This window comes from Lygodium microphyllum, chromosome 23, assembly GCF_053477565.2.
Source record: "Lygodium microphyllum isolate KBCC chromosome 23, Lygodium_microphyllum_v1.1.10, whole genome shotgun sequence".
NCBI lineage: Eukaryota > Viridiplantae > Streptophyta > Polypodiopsida > Schizaeales > Lygodiaceae > Lygodium > Lygodium microphyllum.
Genome location: NC_141157.1, coordinates 45,222,281 through 45,239,477, shown reverse-complemented (window position 1 = coordinate 45,239,477; position 17,197 = coordinate 45,222,281). Strand labels below are relative to the sequence as shown.

The 17,197-nt window shown below is 41.2% G+C and overlaps 1 protein-coding gene across 1 annotated transcript in view; it reads right to left on the bottom strand.

The window, feature by feature from the left end:
* Nucleotides 1-17,197, bottom strand: part of XRN3 (5'-3' exoribonuclease 3) — a 61,986-nt gene that overhangs the window by 20,315 nt on the left and 24,474 nt on the right. Inside the window, exon 14 of the mRNA XM_087663695.1 lies at nucleotides 10,529-10,599. Coding sequence (XP_087519821.1) covers nucleotides 10,529-10,599 — 71 coding nt within the window. The remainder of the gene's footprint in view (nucleotides 1-10,528; nucleotides 10,600-17,197) is intronic.

Here is a 17,197-nt window from a genome sequence, read left to right as displayed (position 1 = left end):
AAGGTTCTCCATGGTCAAGAATAGTAAGAACACTTCAAGGTTCATGATCAAGAGAAGTTGGTGTTTCACTATCATTTGATGATTTAGCCTCGATAGAAGGCTAAGAAGTACCTTGTTTTCCAAGAAGCTCATGAAGCACTTGGGAACGCCCTACGAGAAGAGGGCAAATTTTTTCCTCAATAGAACATAAACAATCTCTAAGGATTGCTATTGCATATATACCTTCCTCGCAGTCTACTTAGTCCTAACCATTGCAAGGAGTTGTCTTTATAGAAGGAAAGAGTCAGCCAAAGAAAATAGCACTTGGTACAGCATTAGAAGGAGGAGTTCCAAGTCCTAATAATGCAAATAATGCTAGAAAATTGGAATAGAAGGCTGCCACATGGCAAAACTTGTCCATGCAAATCAGAAAGGCGTTGTTGAGGCTAGGGGTGAGAGAGAGAGGGTCATTCCAACCTTATGCAAGCTCAGAGAGACAAAGAGATGGCTGCCATAGCTGTTGCAACACTTAATAGGCCATTTTCAGCCAACAAGAGACCCTCCCAGAGCTGGTGGCATCCCCTTAAGAGAGTACAATAGTAGATGACAGCAGTTTGAGGGTTGTTTCAACAAAACAAACATCATATTTGGTGTGTTCCATCAATGGAAATAGCTTTCATGGCTGTCTAGACAAGGCAGCAGCTAATTTCTTCCATTTTCTCACGATACAAGTCCGAATTTTCTCTCTATTCAACATTCTCTCACAATCCAGCCATTTCCTAGCCTTGCTCCAAAGATCTCAGCATTCTAATCCCTGGATGCTGAAAAATTGTTATTTTCTCTGCTGTAAACCCTAATTTACAGTAGAGATCAAGGTTTGACAGCAACCTTAGGAAGCGTGTCAAGAGATTGAAGCTGAGAATTAATTCTTACCAAGATTCAAGTGACAAATCAGCCAACATTTGAATTCGGGGTAAATTTCATTTCCTAAGGAGCCAGTGAATGCCAATTTTCAGAGAAAATCAAGGGGCAAATCAGATAAAGAAATACCGAAAGAGTGCCAATTTTGGGACCAACATGGTGTTCAATGTCCAAGATTGATTGGTAAATGTTTGTGTTTCAGCATTTCATTAATTATTGCTTGTTGTCATTAAGTTATAATCAAGTTATTACCAACCCTCCACAAAAGAAAGGCTGGTTTCGCTCTCTCTCTCAATAGATAATTGTATTAGTTACGAAAAAGTACAAGATTACAAGATGCAAGATGGCTCTGAGCCATCAAGCATAAACCAAGTACAACAAACCCAATAGATACTCTCTAAGGCATCATGATGAAAGTACAAAGGAGCTAGATGGGCTAAAGAAACTGCATCATGCCAAGAAAATAAATATTGTCTAGGGAGAATATCTGCCAAGTCATTGGTTAATCAAGTCGAGCTCCCAATGAAAATCTCTCTCTCTCTCTCTCTCTCTCTCTCTCTCTCTCTCATTGATTGTATTATATCAAACGACTAAAAGGGTAAAAAAGTCACATTAGTAAGAGAGCACAAAGAAGTACAAAATTCAAGGCAAGGTTGCTGAAGAGACTATCTGATGCAAAGTTACTGAATCTTCTCTCGCCAAGATATTAGCGTGCTGAATAAGATCAAGTTGCCACTAAAGAAGTTCCTCAAGCTTCACAAAATGACGTTGGATGCCAGAGGCAGCATAAAAATTGAATGCATTGCGAGTGACCCAAATATGCCAACAACCCCAAAATCTAAGAAAGTGAAACTAAATCTTCATATGATATTAGCGTGCTGAATAAGATCAAGTTGCCACTAAAGAAGTTCCTCAAGCTTCACAAAATGACGTTGGATGCCAGAGGCAGCATAAAAATTGAATGCATTGCGAGTGACCCAAATATGCCAACAACCCCAAAATCTAAGAAAGTGAAACTAAATCTTCATATGAGGTTGTGCCAGACTATGATGTTTAGCCTTGCCAAAGACCCAAATCAAAAGGATGCATCCTACTCTCCACCACCACATGCCAAATGTCAAAAATAAGGGCCCAAATTTTCCAAGAAAAAGGACGCAATGAATCTACAATGAGAAGGCTCAACTATATTGGTATAGAAGAAACAATTCCCATTGGAAATACCCCTACAGTAAAGAGCCAATGCAAGGGGAAGATTACCCACCAACATTCTCCACATGAATATCTTACATTTGAATGGCATCTTGCTGATCCATCCCTCCATGACTCTCAATTTCAACCAAGCTTTAGATTTGTACAATCCTGATAATGCATTGGCTTCGGTGGCCAACGATGAGCCATCTCTGATCATGAGACAAAAAATTTGATCAACGAAGAAGACTGACAACTCAAATCCCCTAGAACGTCCCAATCCTACCAAGGACAATCAGAATCTAGGACACGAACCTGAAGATCTTGCCCCAAAGATCACGGCAGCCACAAGAGACCCAAAAGACCATTTGATGGTGCAAAAAGACATCAGTGTACCTCCAAGCATGAGAGTGGCATTGGCCACCAAGACCAACCCAAGGAAGCCATGCGATTAAACTTAGGTCTCTCCTCCAATTTATCCTCCCAACAAAGCAAACAAGACACTATGAGAATTTCGATTTGCAATGAATTGGCAGCAACCAATATGTCCTTTCATTGAAACTTGCAAAGCACCATTTTCCACAAGCACAGGAAACGGTTGAGAAGAACTCAAGCAAATGTAGAGAACGGAACCTCAGCATTAAGTACATTCCCCGCCCGGTACTCCCAAGGAATGTCACGGGGTTTGCGATCTAGGTCTTCCCGAGTCTACCACGAAGCGGAAGCATTCCGGCCGTTCCCACTTAGGACCGACCTGAATCAGGGTTTCCCTAATGGTCAAGTTCCTAGGAGGTAGCTAGCGTCAACCACTTTGCGCAGAAACATCAAGGTCGAAGTGGATTTATACTGCACTTGGTTCAAGGAGAATGGGAAACGAGAGGGATTCGAAGCTCGACCTCTCTGCCCGTAAGGCATAGTCCTATTCCGTTCCCCTAAAACAGCATAAATCGTGACTCTAGCTCTATAGATTCTAGGTCATTGTTACCTCGCTGTCAAATCCTTTAAAGTAGACATTATGGCAGCTTGGAATTAGTTGAATTCCAAAGATTGCAAGAACTTTGATTAGTACAATAAGAAGTTTTGGGATGCATTGTTACCAGTTACTTCTTATCGCACAGTACCCCTCCATAAGCAAGTGGAGAAGTGTATTTGTGGTTTGCCAAAGGGTATTCGGGACTTTTACATTAAGTCCATTGTTTCCAACATGTCTCAGCTTATAGAAATTGCTACTACAACAGACACATTGCTATGTGGAAAGGATGCAGGATTCCACGATGATGGTGCCAATTCATAAATCAAAAAGGTAAAGGCTGAGAAAAAGGGTAAATCTGAAAATAAAGTTGAAAATCAAGGCAAATCTGAAAATAGGGCTGAAAGAGGATCAGATCGCAAAGAAAGAGAGGAAGATCAGGGGTAAGGGTTCCAAAAGCTACCTGGTGAAGTTTCAGAATTATTCACCAATGGATTCCAAATGGATGGAGGAGGATGACTTGGCAGACCATCCTCAGTTATTGTAGCTTTACCTAGATGCGTTTCCGTTAGAGCCGACTTTAGCTCGGGCTCCGTCAAGTTCCGCAGAGCAGAGGTCCAAAGTATTACCTGATACTTGTGAGGGAGCTAGCATCTCCACTTCTCAATAATGGACAACTCTCGTATGTAGTGGATCTCGAATGTATTCAGCATGCATCCAAGGTACTGCACTGATAGTATGTTTGCCATAAGGTCACTACTTAGTGTACTAGTCACTGTGAGATGTATGAAGATGAGTAAGAGTTTCACCTGGACACTGGAACTATACTATTGCATCAGCTTACGATCAATTTGGCATGAATTTTACCTCAATTTTGAGACAAAAATTATGATCAGTTTTAGCTTAGTTTTTGATAAGCTTAACAACCATTTATGGTCACTTTTTGGATTAGTTTATGTATTGATTACTAGTCACTTTTTGCAATGAGTTTGTGATCAATTTGGAGTCACAAAAATTATGATCAGTTTTAGCTTAGTTTTTGATAAGCTTAAGAACCATTTATGGTCACTTTTTGGATTAGTTTTTGTATTGATTACTAGCCAATTTTTGCAATGAGTTTGTGATCAATTTGGAGTCACATTTGCAGCACTTTGTGATCAATTCTCAGATCAGCAAGTGATCAGTTTATGATCACATTATGCTCAATTTACAATGGTTTACATCTAGTTCCATGGACAAAGCATATGTTATGATGCCATTGATGTTTTAGCCATGATTTATGCTTGGTTATGCTATGCTATGGTTTGATTTTACCAGATGAGTTGAGCTCATGAGAAATAGACATATCAAATGATAATCTAGCAATGTTTTTGAGATTCTTTGTGAGTCTTATGTTATGTTAAGTTGACCGGTAATTTTCAGCATATGTTGGACATATGGAATGGTTGAATAACAGTGCGCAATGTTGTGTTGACTATGATGCCCTATGGAAAATTCCATTGTAGTACTTTGCTTTTGATGCATTTGATAGTGCAATCGAGGACGATTGCAAGGATTTCAAGGGGAAGGGTTATCATGAAGACATGTATTTTTCAAAACCTCACTTAACATGTGGATAAATATTTAATCACATGTTTAAGTAAATGTTGCAAGTGTGAGGTACAACTGGGATTAAAGTAAATTTACGAGCCTGGGACCAAAGAAAATCACGAGATGTCAAAGGCAAAAGTTGCTACAAGTTATACCTAGGTCATTTATTTGGCCATAAGTGTCAGTTTTTTATGACACTAGAGAAGTGACGTTTAATGGTACCTAACGCCGATCTCATAGTCAAAGATAACACAAAGACACTCGGGAATGGAAGTTGTCTAGCCAATTTAATTATTGGCCAGTCATATTATTTTTCAAAGCATCGAAATAATTATTAGATTAATTCTCAGTATTTAAAGACTAAATCAGATACTCTTTCTCCCTCGGCTAAGGAGATTGTCCATTTATCCCACAATTTTATAAACATGCCTTCATAGGCTTCTGTAGTAGAGAGGGCCGTACACTTCTGCACGCCCTGGACATCCAAGAGATAGCCCCTCCAACATAGTATGGATAATGTTGGAAAAACCATTTGGGAAGACTCCCACTTATCAAAAATCCCCATCCAAGACTCAAAAACGTTTTTAGAGGCTGAAGAGAGGCATTTTTAGTGTATTCAACCTGCAAGAGAGAGGGAGGAGATACTGCTGGTCTGATTTGCAGCCATTGAAGGACCTTCTAAGGCAACTAGGGGCAAGAGAAGACCAATCAACAGGAAGTGACAGCATCTACATGTTGTTTAGACAGGGCAGCAGCAGTAAATGACTGATTTTCTTCAGTTCTTTGCATCTACAAGCTGTTCAGACAGGGCAGCAACAGTAAATGACAGATTTTCTTCAATTCTTCGTAAAGAAAGTTTAAATTTTCTCTCTTCTCAGCATTCTCTCATCTCCCAGCCTTTTTACAGCCTTGCTCTAAAGATTGCAGCATTGAGATCAACAAAGACTAAGAAATTTCAGATTTCTCTGCTGTAAATTTAATAGCAACCTCATGAAACGTGCCAAAAATTGAAACCTCCAAGACTTGGATTTTTCAGGGCTAAAGGTAAATTTCAACTAAATTCAAGTGGAGGACTAGCCAACCATTGAATTTGGGGCATTTCCATCGTCTATGAAGTGGGTGAAGGCCAATTAATTGTCCGAATTAAGGGGCAAATTAGGTTGAAGACGTGCTGGTCACTTTGGATAACACGGGGAGTTTGGATTGCAAAGGGGATTAGGAGAATCCCATTGTAAATCAACCTTTTCTTCAATAAAGCTAAAGAAATACCAAAAGGGGCACCAATTTTGGGGCCAATTGAGTGTACATTATCCAAGGTCAGTAGGTAAATTTGTATTTTCAGTTTTACATTTATTATTTGCTGCTGTAATTAAGTTGTAATCAAGGATTTACTACCCATCCCCACGGAAGGAAGACTAGTTACACAAAGAGTAGTGCCTTTAGGATAGAAAAGGCCCAATGTTTGAGTACCTTTGAGAAAACAAGACATGTTTAACTACTTGCCAATGCGTAGTATAGGGTTGTGAAAAAAACATGCCAACTGAGAGACCCCAAACTAAATATCTGCCCATCTATTACACAAGTACAATAAACAACCAACAACCTATAGATAAAGAGAAGTATTAAAAGGTTCTCCAGCATCCTCAAGTGTAAACCTTTGGCCTGTCTCAATGGGAGTAGAGATAGACTCGCAATCTTACATCTAAAAACACTTAAGAAGCTACCCAATGTATTTAGACTACCACAAAATAATGCCCCCATCAACTGCAGTAAACTATATGCCAAGATACTAGTGTAGGTGGCTAAGATCTGTCGCATCAAAAGCATGCTGCAATTCAGCTTTCAAAGCTGAAATATGTCTCTCATGAGATCCAGTCAACAGCATATCATCCACATAAAGAATGAGAATCAAGAGGCTATCCCCATCTTTGCGAACATAAGGTATACTCTCAATGTGTAAATTACTGAAGCCAAGAGCAATCAAGTATGCATGTATTTTCTCATACCATGACCTAGGTGTCTGCTTTAAACCATAGAGGGCCTTTTGCAAACGGCACACTTTGCTTTCTAGCCCTTTCTGAACAAAGCCAAAAGGTTGAGTGACATAAACCTTGTCGTGAATATCACCATATTTCAAAGCTGAAATATGTCTCTCATGAGATTCAGTCAATAGCATATCATCCACATAAAGAATGAGAATCAAGCTATCCTCATCTTTGCAAACATAAGGTATGCTCTCAATGTTTAAATTACTGAAGGCAAGAGCAATCAAGTATGCATATATTTTCTCATACCATGCCCTAGGTGTTTGCTTTAAACCATAGAGGGCCTTATGCAAACGGCACACTTTGCTTTCTAACCCTTTTTGAACAAAGCCAAAAGGTTGAGTGACATAAACCTTGTCGTGAATATAACCATTCAGAAGAGTAGTTTTCACATCCAACTAATGCACATGTCAATCATAATGAGCAATCAAAGCAATGACACTATGAATGGTGGTCATACATTAAGTGGGTACAAGCATTTCTTCATAGACAATCCCATGTTGTTGGGCATACCCTTAAGTCATGCCTTGTAGCAATCAATGCTACCATCAAATCTTCGTTTTAATTTATAAATCCACTTAGTGCCTATAGCACGCTTGCCAATAGGCAAGTCACATAACTCCCATATGCCATTTTTATCAATAGAATGTAACTCTGAATGCATAGCTGCTATCCAATGTTCGTTTTGTAAAGCATCATGTAAAGAAATAAGGTTCTTCATTGCATGCAATAGTTACAAGTGCCTGCACAACCAAGTTACCTTGTGCATGGCGCGTGGCTACTCTAGTTTTACCAGGAAGAGGAACAAGCTATTTGCCGTCCCATAATGTTTCTAACCACCATATAGGCACTATTTTAGCTTCCCAAATAGCAGTCCTCTTATCAGCCACTTCATAATCAACAATGCCTTGATCAATGGGACTGAAAATCAAATTGTTGTTCAACATGTGTTTGCTATTGATTTTGCTGCTATAAACCCTCAATAGGTTGCTAAAATTGACCAAAATCAGGTCCACCTTGCTGAAATAAAGGCAACAAATTGTCAAACATGTCCACAGGCCCCATATTGGGCTGATTTTTACAGTCCATGAAGGACTGACCAACACCTTCAGCGAATACCACATCTCTACTAACAAAAATCTTGTTGGTGGAGGGTTGGTACAAGCAATACCCTTTACTTTTTGCACTACAACCAATAAAGATGCATCTAACAACCTTGTCTTCCAATTCATGTCTTCGTGGTTGTGACACTAAAGCATATGCCAAACAATCAAAGACATGGATATGTGACACCACTAGTTTCCAACCATTCCAAGCCTCATAAGGTGTACAATCAACAAATACTTTGGTTGGGTTGCAATTCAGCACATACATTGTACACATGATAGCATAAAGCCAAAACTTTGGGGGCAGCTTATTTTGTAACAACACACAACATGCCATCTCCATCAAAGTGTAATTTTTTCTTTCAACCACACCGTTTAGTTGAGGTGTGTAAGGCGTAGTACACTGATGGATAATGCCCCTTTTAGCCAAGGAGGAGTTGAACTCCTGTGACATATATTTTCCTCCTCCATCGGTACATAGTATAATCAGCTTTAGCCACTATCATTTTCAGCCAAGGCCAAGAAAGTTTTAAAGCATGCAAACACTTAGGATTTGTACTTCAAAGCATATTCCCAACAATGGCGAATCATGTAACCAATGAAGGTAACAAAATACAAGTATCCTTCGATGGATTCGACATGCATGGGCCCACAAACATCACTATGCACAAGCTGTAATTTCTAATCAGCACACATAGTACCACCCTTGGGAAAAGAAGCATGATACATTTTGCCAAGTACACAACTTTCACATACATTGTGAGTAGGTGCTTTTAACGGAGGGAGATTGAGCACTATTTTTTATTCTTAGGCATAAAAAACTGCCATAATTAAGATGACCAAACCAAGCATGCCATAACTCGGTGTCATCCACGATGGTGGCATCAACATATAATGCATCCTCTAATGCTCTCCTCTCATATAAATTAAGCTGATAAAGTCCATTGTACAAAGTACCAGTGACAATTAGGGCATCCCCATCACTACAATCATAGACACTACATCAATCCAAGTGGAATTTGACCACAAAACCAGCATTTGAGCATCAACACATAAGTATTCATATGAATCATTCTACCATCTTTGATATATGGACACACATGAATGTTGCCTTGAAGCAATCTTGGGTTTTTGGTGATGACCATGAATGATATATAAACTTGGACATGTTTGTAGGGCAGGTTGTCTCCATAGCTTGACTAGATAGTTATCCCTCATGCAATCATTTCTTGTTCCTAACAAACTTCAGCCCTAGGATATTAGGTCCATCCTTACATTTTTAATTTGATAATAAACAGTTTTACTACAGAACCTCTGCAGCAGATTTGTTTTCGTCAGTCAAGGCCACCTATCTCATTATTTTACCATAAAGTCCTGTCCAGCTGCATTTTCTGCAAGGCTGTTTTGCCCTAGTTCTATATTAAAAGTATTCATAAAGCCAACATGTGGTCGAACTTTGCAGTCACAACCATCTCAGACAGTTTGTTCCTGATATGTACTAGGATCTGGGATTCTGAGGAGATATTCAAACTGAACAAGGGCATTTTCATGGTCTTCGATTGCTCAGCAGTTGCCAGAAAAACTTAGCTTGAGCAGGCATAGGGTGATGATTGTTCCCATCACCCCCGTCCCTGGTCGAACTTTGCAGTCACAACCATCTCAGACAGTTTGTTCCTGATATGTACTAGGATCTGGGATTCTGAGGAGATATTCAAACTGAACAAGGGCATTTTCATGGTCTTCGATTGCTCAGCAGTTGCCAGAAAAACTTAGCTTGAGCAGGCATAGGGTGATGATTGTTCCCATCACCCCCGTCCCCCAACAAAAAAAAAAAAGGTGCCAGTGATAAAATGACGGTGGATAAAGATTAGTCTAAGATGGGTTTTGAAAATTGTCTACCGGACCATTGCATGTCAAGCTCAGAATTGTTCAATCCCCTTGATTGTGCATACACAGTTTTGGGCCAAACTCATGGACTGACTCTTTAGGTCAGAGATAATGGAATACAAGCATTTTAAAAAAACCCCAAGTTTGGTTGAGCCATGTGTAGAAGCATTTCATGTTCTGAAGTTGTAGAAACAAACGGACAGGTCGAAGGTAGCTATGGACAAAGAGGATCATGAATAATCGTTCATCTGTAAACTTTTATATTAAGCATTTTCTCTATTATCTCATAACACATGGAGACAAAATATGAGACTCTGAGCCATATTGATTTTTTGGGCATTCTACTTTAACTGAAAATTCACCGGTGGACTTTCATCTTTTTAACTTCAATGCAGAAATGTGTGTTGTTACATTGTCTCAATAATTAGATCTGAATGTGGTGAAAAAAAAACCAGAACCCCACTGACTGTCAACAGTCTGAACTGGATATGGTTAGAGCACTACTAGAAACAGGAAATCTTAGCCCTCATGAGCTCCCCCTTTCCAGGTTCTGCAAAAGGCCACACTGATATTTTCACAGTTGACCTTGTTGCACAACCATGTGAATCAGTAAGATAGTATCAAGCACACATGATTCCACTCTTTTACAGAGAATGTCAATTTGAATCATGCATAATTTTCCTTTCACACAAAGTTAACAGTACCACCATCTTGTGCTTCCATAAAAAATAAGGAGACACCTATACATATTTTTCACTAAAAGCAATCTCCTTAAAGGCAAGCAGCTCATTAAATTCACTCTATCAATATTGTGATTTCGTGGATAAAACAGTTGACTTCACCATTGCCAAGAGCAGACACCCTCATAATAGTATCGCATCACCCAGCATAGGCCCTCCGAGTATTTCCGTACCTGCCAGACAAGGACACCTTAGCTGATGGATCCAAAAAGGGGGGAAAGGGGGGGGGGGGGGGGGGGGGTTGGGTTTGGTGTGTGGTGAAAGCCGAAAAAAATCACAAAGAAGATGTCTTCCCTTAGATATTAAGTAAAAAACATGGCTTCAAGATTACAGAAGACATAACAACGATGTCCAGGACAGGACTAAGAACCACAAAGGGGGGAAGATTTTAGATCTCATAAAGTAGCACAAAGACAATAGTTGTTAAGGTGCTCAAGGCATTGATAAACTACAAAATGGCAGAGCAAATTACTACAGAGGGCTGACTGTTGAACATGTACCACATTAGAATTTTAGGAATCAATATCTCAGGGCATTGATAAACTACAAAATGGCAGACCAAATCACTATAGAAGGCTGACTGTTGGAAATGTACCACATTAGAATTTTATAAAGTCAATATCTTGCAAACCCACATTTTAACAATTAAAACCACATCTAGAGCTATTTTAACTGCTACAGCCAATTATATTTCTCATGTTGTCATCACAATGTTGTCATGTCACAAGTGCACTACAATCTCCCCCACTGCAATTGCAGACTCATCCTCAACTGAAACTTGGAACTACTGCATAACCAGAAAGCGGCTACTGCATGAAGACTGCTAATTAGATCTGCTGACTGCTGAGTGAGGCACATAAGTATCTATTCAACTATTGGAAGAGAGAGAAAAGTGGAGCTCCATAACAACACTGCCACTATTGTGGAAGAAAGGGACTCCATAGGAAAACTGGTTGGTGCAAGTGTATCCTACTGATTAGCCATGTAATATACACCTAATATTGTAAAACACCTTGTAGATGCTGCAGTAATTTATGGATTTCCACAAGATCGAACCTTTACCTGATATCACAGGTCCTTGAAGTGATGGTGCTAGCTAAAAGTCATTCAAATACAAAGCACCCTATATTATGCATCCTGGAGCAGATCATATCATCATTGTATTTCCCAGCTTTCATCTAGTATTCAGCTGAGATCTCACTTCATTGCCTTCATTGTTTCTTCTTGCTTGAGTGTTCCTCTTCTACTACCATCTCTCACAAGGTATCATAACCTAAACTTCCCTGGAGCTGCTGCCTCATCGCCATTAGCTCCTACCCCTCCCCATAGCTGTGTTTCTTCTGGAGCTGCCCGTTTCTTGGCTCTTCTACCCTTTGCCCTGCTGTCAACTTTTTGTGAACTGTCTCTTCCCTTCTACCTCCTCACATTTCAAACACTGCTATTCATCAGGCATTGGTCTGCCTTTGGCAACTGAAGCAGCTGTGTCTTCCTACTGTTCCAACTGCTGATCACTGCCCAAAGGCTGCCCTTGCTATGTTTTTCATTCAGTGACATGCTGGGTAGCTGCATTTACTGCTAGAGGCGACCTTGGGAGCTGCATTTTCCAACCAGAGCCGGTCTTCATGATTCGCCTGCCCTTGAACAACTGATAATGGCTGCATTTTCAGCCTTAAAGGACTGCTGGTGGCTGTGTTTCCAGTCTGACGCCCTGTGGGCAACTGAAGCAGCTGTGTCTACCTGCTGTTCCAACTGCTGATCACTGCCCAAAGGCTGCCCTTGTTATGTTTTCCATCTGATGACACACTGGGTAGCTGCATTTACTGCTGGAGGCGACCTTGGGAGCTGTATTTTCCAACTGGAGGTGGTCTTCATGATGCACCTGCCCTTGAAGGACTGATAGCAGCTGCATTTTCAGTCTTAAAGGACTGCTGGTGGCTGTGTTTCCAGTCTGAAGCACTGCTGAATTTCTGTGTTTCAACCTTGACATGGCTAATCACTGCATTTTCCAAGGATACCTTCACATTTCAGCTGCTGGACATCCCCTCTGATGGCCTGACATGCTGCATTTGGTGGACCTACCCCTTCTACACTCGGACGTCTTCTTCTTCTACACTTTGAAAGGCACTATTCTGAAGTCTACTTATCAGCATGGATTTTTTTGGCACCTCTCCTCCATCTCCTACCACCTCTTTTTGGTTCACTTTGGTGTTAGAGCTTTGACATTCTTTGCCTTAATTGCACTGCTGCAGTCTCACAACATCTTCAGATTGCATTATACATGTAGACTAAAATCAAGAAACTCTACGAGCATGGCACTTTCTCTAATCAGCTCACTTTGAAGATGCTGCTTTGACAAATGTCCCCATCCATGTCTATTGCCATGAGGAAGCACCTGAGAAAAATGGAGCAAATTCTATCTAGTTGGCATCATGTGGTCGAGTCATCAATTCTAGCAACCTAGCAATCACCCTGCTCACTCATCTTCCCTACCCCAAGTATAATGTATTTTCTCTAGCCAATTCCATAAAGTTGCTGTGTGACCAAGTGCTCGGTCACTCTAACATGGGGATCCATGGTAGGTCACATAAGAGGGACTCTCATGAATTCCCACAAATTGAGGGTGTGGAGGATGCACTCAGCTTTGCACAACCATAAAGAGTAGTTCGTCCAATCCAACTTTTCAAAGGTGAGAAGAGAGGGTAAGACAAACACCTACACAAGGGTGCCATAATGGCCAATTGTGGACTCGTGGCCACAAAAGCTAGAACAAGGATAGAATTATATGTTGGTAGTCCAAAAGGAACCGATGGTCACGGTCCGTCCTTTGATCTGGGTCACAATCACTATGTCAATCTCAATTGTCTTTATGATGATCCTCAGAATCACAATTGTGCGAATGCTGGTTTTCTCAATCTAAGTCATCACTTCGACAGTCCTTGTGATCCCAATCATTGGATCATACCTATCGTACTAGTCTACCATTTGTATCCTTCAAGAAGCCTACAAAAACATACAAAACGTTGACATTGCTGGTGAAAAAATAACAACCTGAAAGAACATGTCTTAAGCATGTTGGGGGCCCATTGGCCTGCTGATCAAAATTACTTGGTGTACAACACTAGAGAACGGGGAATATCCAAGGCTGGAGTGTCAAAACGCAACTGTGGAGAGGTAATTTGCTGCAAAATGCAGAGTGTGGCCAGTGTGGACAAGAATTGCAGGCTGATAATAGCTTAGAACTAATCCTCAAAGCCTAGGAACATGCCACCTGTTAAGCTAAAAAAGATGTAGTAGACATTAAGTCTTCGTCAGCTCATTATACAGCACCAAGTCTCAAATTTAACCAAAGTTCCTGTGTCCCATAAGCAAACACCCAAACTTTGAGAGCATCCACATCTACAAATTGCTGGTTGCCAAGCAGCTCTCATCTCTTGTTTTGCAAGTTATCCTGGTTCTTTCCAACCTCCACCCATTGGGCATCTCATTCAATATGATGTCATGGTCATCTCTAGCTACCACCCTTCAAACTAACAACTCCTACAAGCTACATTTTGCCCCAAGTTGCTAATGCCATCATCATTTATCGCAGGTCATTTTTGCATTTTCAGCACTTTTCTTCATCAAACTCTCCTCTAACTAGTAGTTAGAACACTTGGGATCCGTCTCTAGTGGACAACACACATCCACCCCTCGCTTAGCCCACTCCCATAAGAACCGTGATCTATTGGACAGCTCTCCCCCTGAGCATCTTGTACTCTCTTTCCTTCATTTACAAAAATCATTCATTCACTTTAGAATTCTCTTTCTTCTCTAACTGTGTCTTGTGTTTTGTGTTTATGTTTGACTTCTCAATGTTATTTTATCAGAGCCAATGCTCTTTTAAAGAGTTACGTGAGACTATCATGGATTGCTTGGTTTGTTCCTAATTACACTATACATCATGTGCTAATTCATGATGGCTCAAACCACTTAATCTTGGGATTCTCTATGTTCTCTCAAGTTACTCCTTCAATGGACGCTCTATGAAGGCATTATGATCTTGATTTGGAGGACAATGCTTATCTACTAACCTTTCTTTTATGGATCATTCTCCGAGGCCTAGCTCTTCTTTGTCTCATATTCCTTCACAAGGTGCATCTTAGTTGGAGCACTTTGTTGATGAGACTCCTCACCTCTCAATTGCGAAAAGACTATCCACTCAAGATGTCATGAGGACATGTATTTTTGAAAGCTTCTCCGCTCATCTCGCACCTTCTTCACTTGCTAGAGGTGATAAAAAGGTAAAATCTGCAATTGAAGGCTCGAAACACAGCCTTTCTCCTTCTTGTACAGCAAAAAATCCACAGCAAAATCAGCAACTTTGCTCCTTTCCCACACGCCCACGCTCGCCTCAATCTTGATTTGATATGCAACCCTCTCACTTGCCCTCGAATGCTAAAAACACAGCCTTGTGTCACGCTGAAAAGTCCTCTTCAAGTCTGCCGGCGATCAATCAATCTTTGCGCTGCTCTGATACCATGTCACAATGCAACAGTGCAGAAGCATATGACCGAGATTGAGAAATAGTGTGAACACGGGGGGGGGGGGGGGGGGGGGGGGAAGAGAGAGAGGAGATCGCAAATCTGCAATATGAAGAATGCTGAATAAGGAATACAGATATGTACACGGGCGCAGTTCGTATGTCTGTGTATCTCCACCTTGATGATGTCAACCTATTGTACACCTCGAAGTCTGCACCACAATCTCTGCCCTGACTTGAATCTATGATCAGAGAATGCTTGAAAGTATGCTGGAAATCTGCAATAAATAGGTGAAAAATCTGGTACAAGTTGGCTGCAACTAGCCAGTAAAACTGTCCAACTGCACAGCTGCCGCATGGCAGCCTGTCCAACTGCTGACGTGGCAACTGCCTGCTGACATGGCTGCTGATGTGGCGACTGCTGCAGGCTGGATCAGACTGCTGCCTGTCCAAGGGATGACAGATGGCCATATCTCTAACACCATCATCATCACTACTACATCATTTCATCATGGTTCTCGACACCACACGAAGACAAGCATCATGTTCCTCTTCCTTCTTCAGCATCAACATCCCCAGTTGAGGGGGAATTCCTACCCTTTACTTATCTACAAGTTTTGGCATTTGTCTTCAACATCGGCCTCCCATCCCTATGTACCTACTCTTTGCATTGCATGATCCTCATCATCTTTGTAAAAGGGTACTTGTGCAAGTAAACAATTTTCCCCACGAGGGACCCTATCCAAGTGACACCTTGATGCATGCATATTCTCATCATGTAGGATTCATTTATGTATCTCATTGTGTAGAGTACCCCTGAGCAATCCTAAGTGTCTCCATCCGCATTTTTGCCACCACACTTGCATACTTCTTCGACCCTTTACTTCATCACCAACACCCTGAATGGCACCCAACTGAAAACACACAAATAGGGGGGTGTTGTAGCTGTTTTAGCATAGAAAACAAGCCACCTTGCACATACAAACAAAGAAAATGCAGATTGCAACACTTGATGATGACACTGAGCTGACTGATATGTGGATAGAAGCTTCTCTTCAATTAACTATTGCTCCCACCAAGGTGAAGGATACCATGTGAGAGTGCCCAACAGTAAGGAAAGTGAACACTAAGTGAATAGAGGAGGACCTCTTTAGCCCCATTAGCAGGCCTCTTTGCAGATTGTGCAATAATTCTTGGCAGGTAAACCTGACCCATGGGATTTTGTATGGAGAGGGGACTCACCGACAAGTTGGACAGATTCAGATTGGATCAATGATAGACTCCCCAACATCTACCACAAATTTTTGCTTTAGCTTCAGATAAGGTGCCATTTCTTAGAGTAGCAAGCAACGATCTAGTCTCACTGTTTCTTCCACAAAGCCCAAGTATTGAGCCACGTGTGGCTGCACCAGATGTTTGGTTGAGGAGCAGACTGGCTGAGATTGGATTTCCACTTGCTTGCCTATTTATCAGCACAACTCTCGGTTGGTCATTGTCAGATGAAAGCTGAAATAAGGACCAGCCCCTACAGATGCTACAGTGTGTAGCTGCAGTGAAGGCACTAGAAGTGAGGTCTCTTCATTACCTTCACCGTAGTGTCACAGAACGAGTTTTGGAGACAGGGACGGCAACAGAGACAGGAGCAGGAATTGGCATCCCCTGTTACCATGAGAGGGAGCCCTAACTTGGGGACAGGACTGGGACGGTATGGAGATGGGATGGAACTGGGATGGGAAGCTAGAAAATGGTCATCCCATGTTTCTATGACCTTCACCATTTCTTCTTGCTGAAGTGTTCCTCTTATGTCTTCCGCTGCCATCTGTCACATGGATCTCCATGGATCCTAGTTGCTGCTGTGCTAAAAGTGAAGGCTACTGAATTGACTGGCATTGGCCTTCCCCACTGGCTAGAAAGGTGGACAGAGAGGATCTCCATCTGATCACTGTATCATCCCGGCAGTCTATACACTGGTGTTGCCAGGAAAGATGCTGCCACGTTATAGATGCAGTACAGCATCAACTACACTTCCATCTCTACTTATGCAAGGATTAATGGCTCTTGATTACATGTACAAAGGGAAGGGAGACATTGTATTGGTTATTGGTAGTGGTCGGTCGGATTGCACTTCGGTGGATAACCTACTCCGGATGTTTTATAAAGAAGATAAGAATGATGATGTTGCAGTGCATGATGTGCTGATCACCAAAGATCAAATTCCTAAGATGTTGACACTCATCCAGTACAGTGTACTT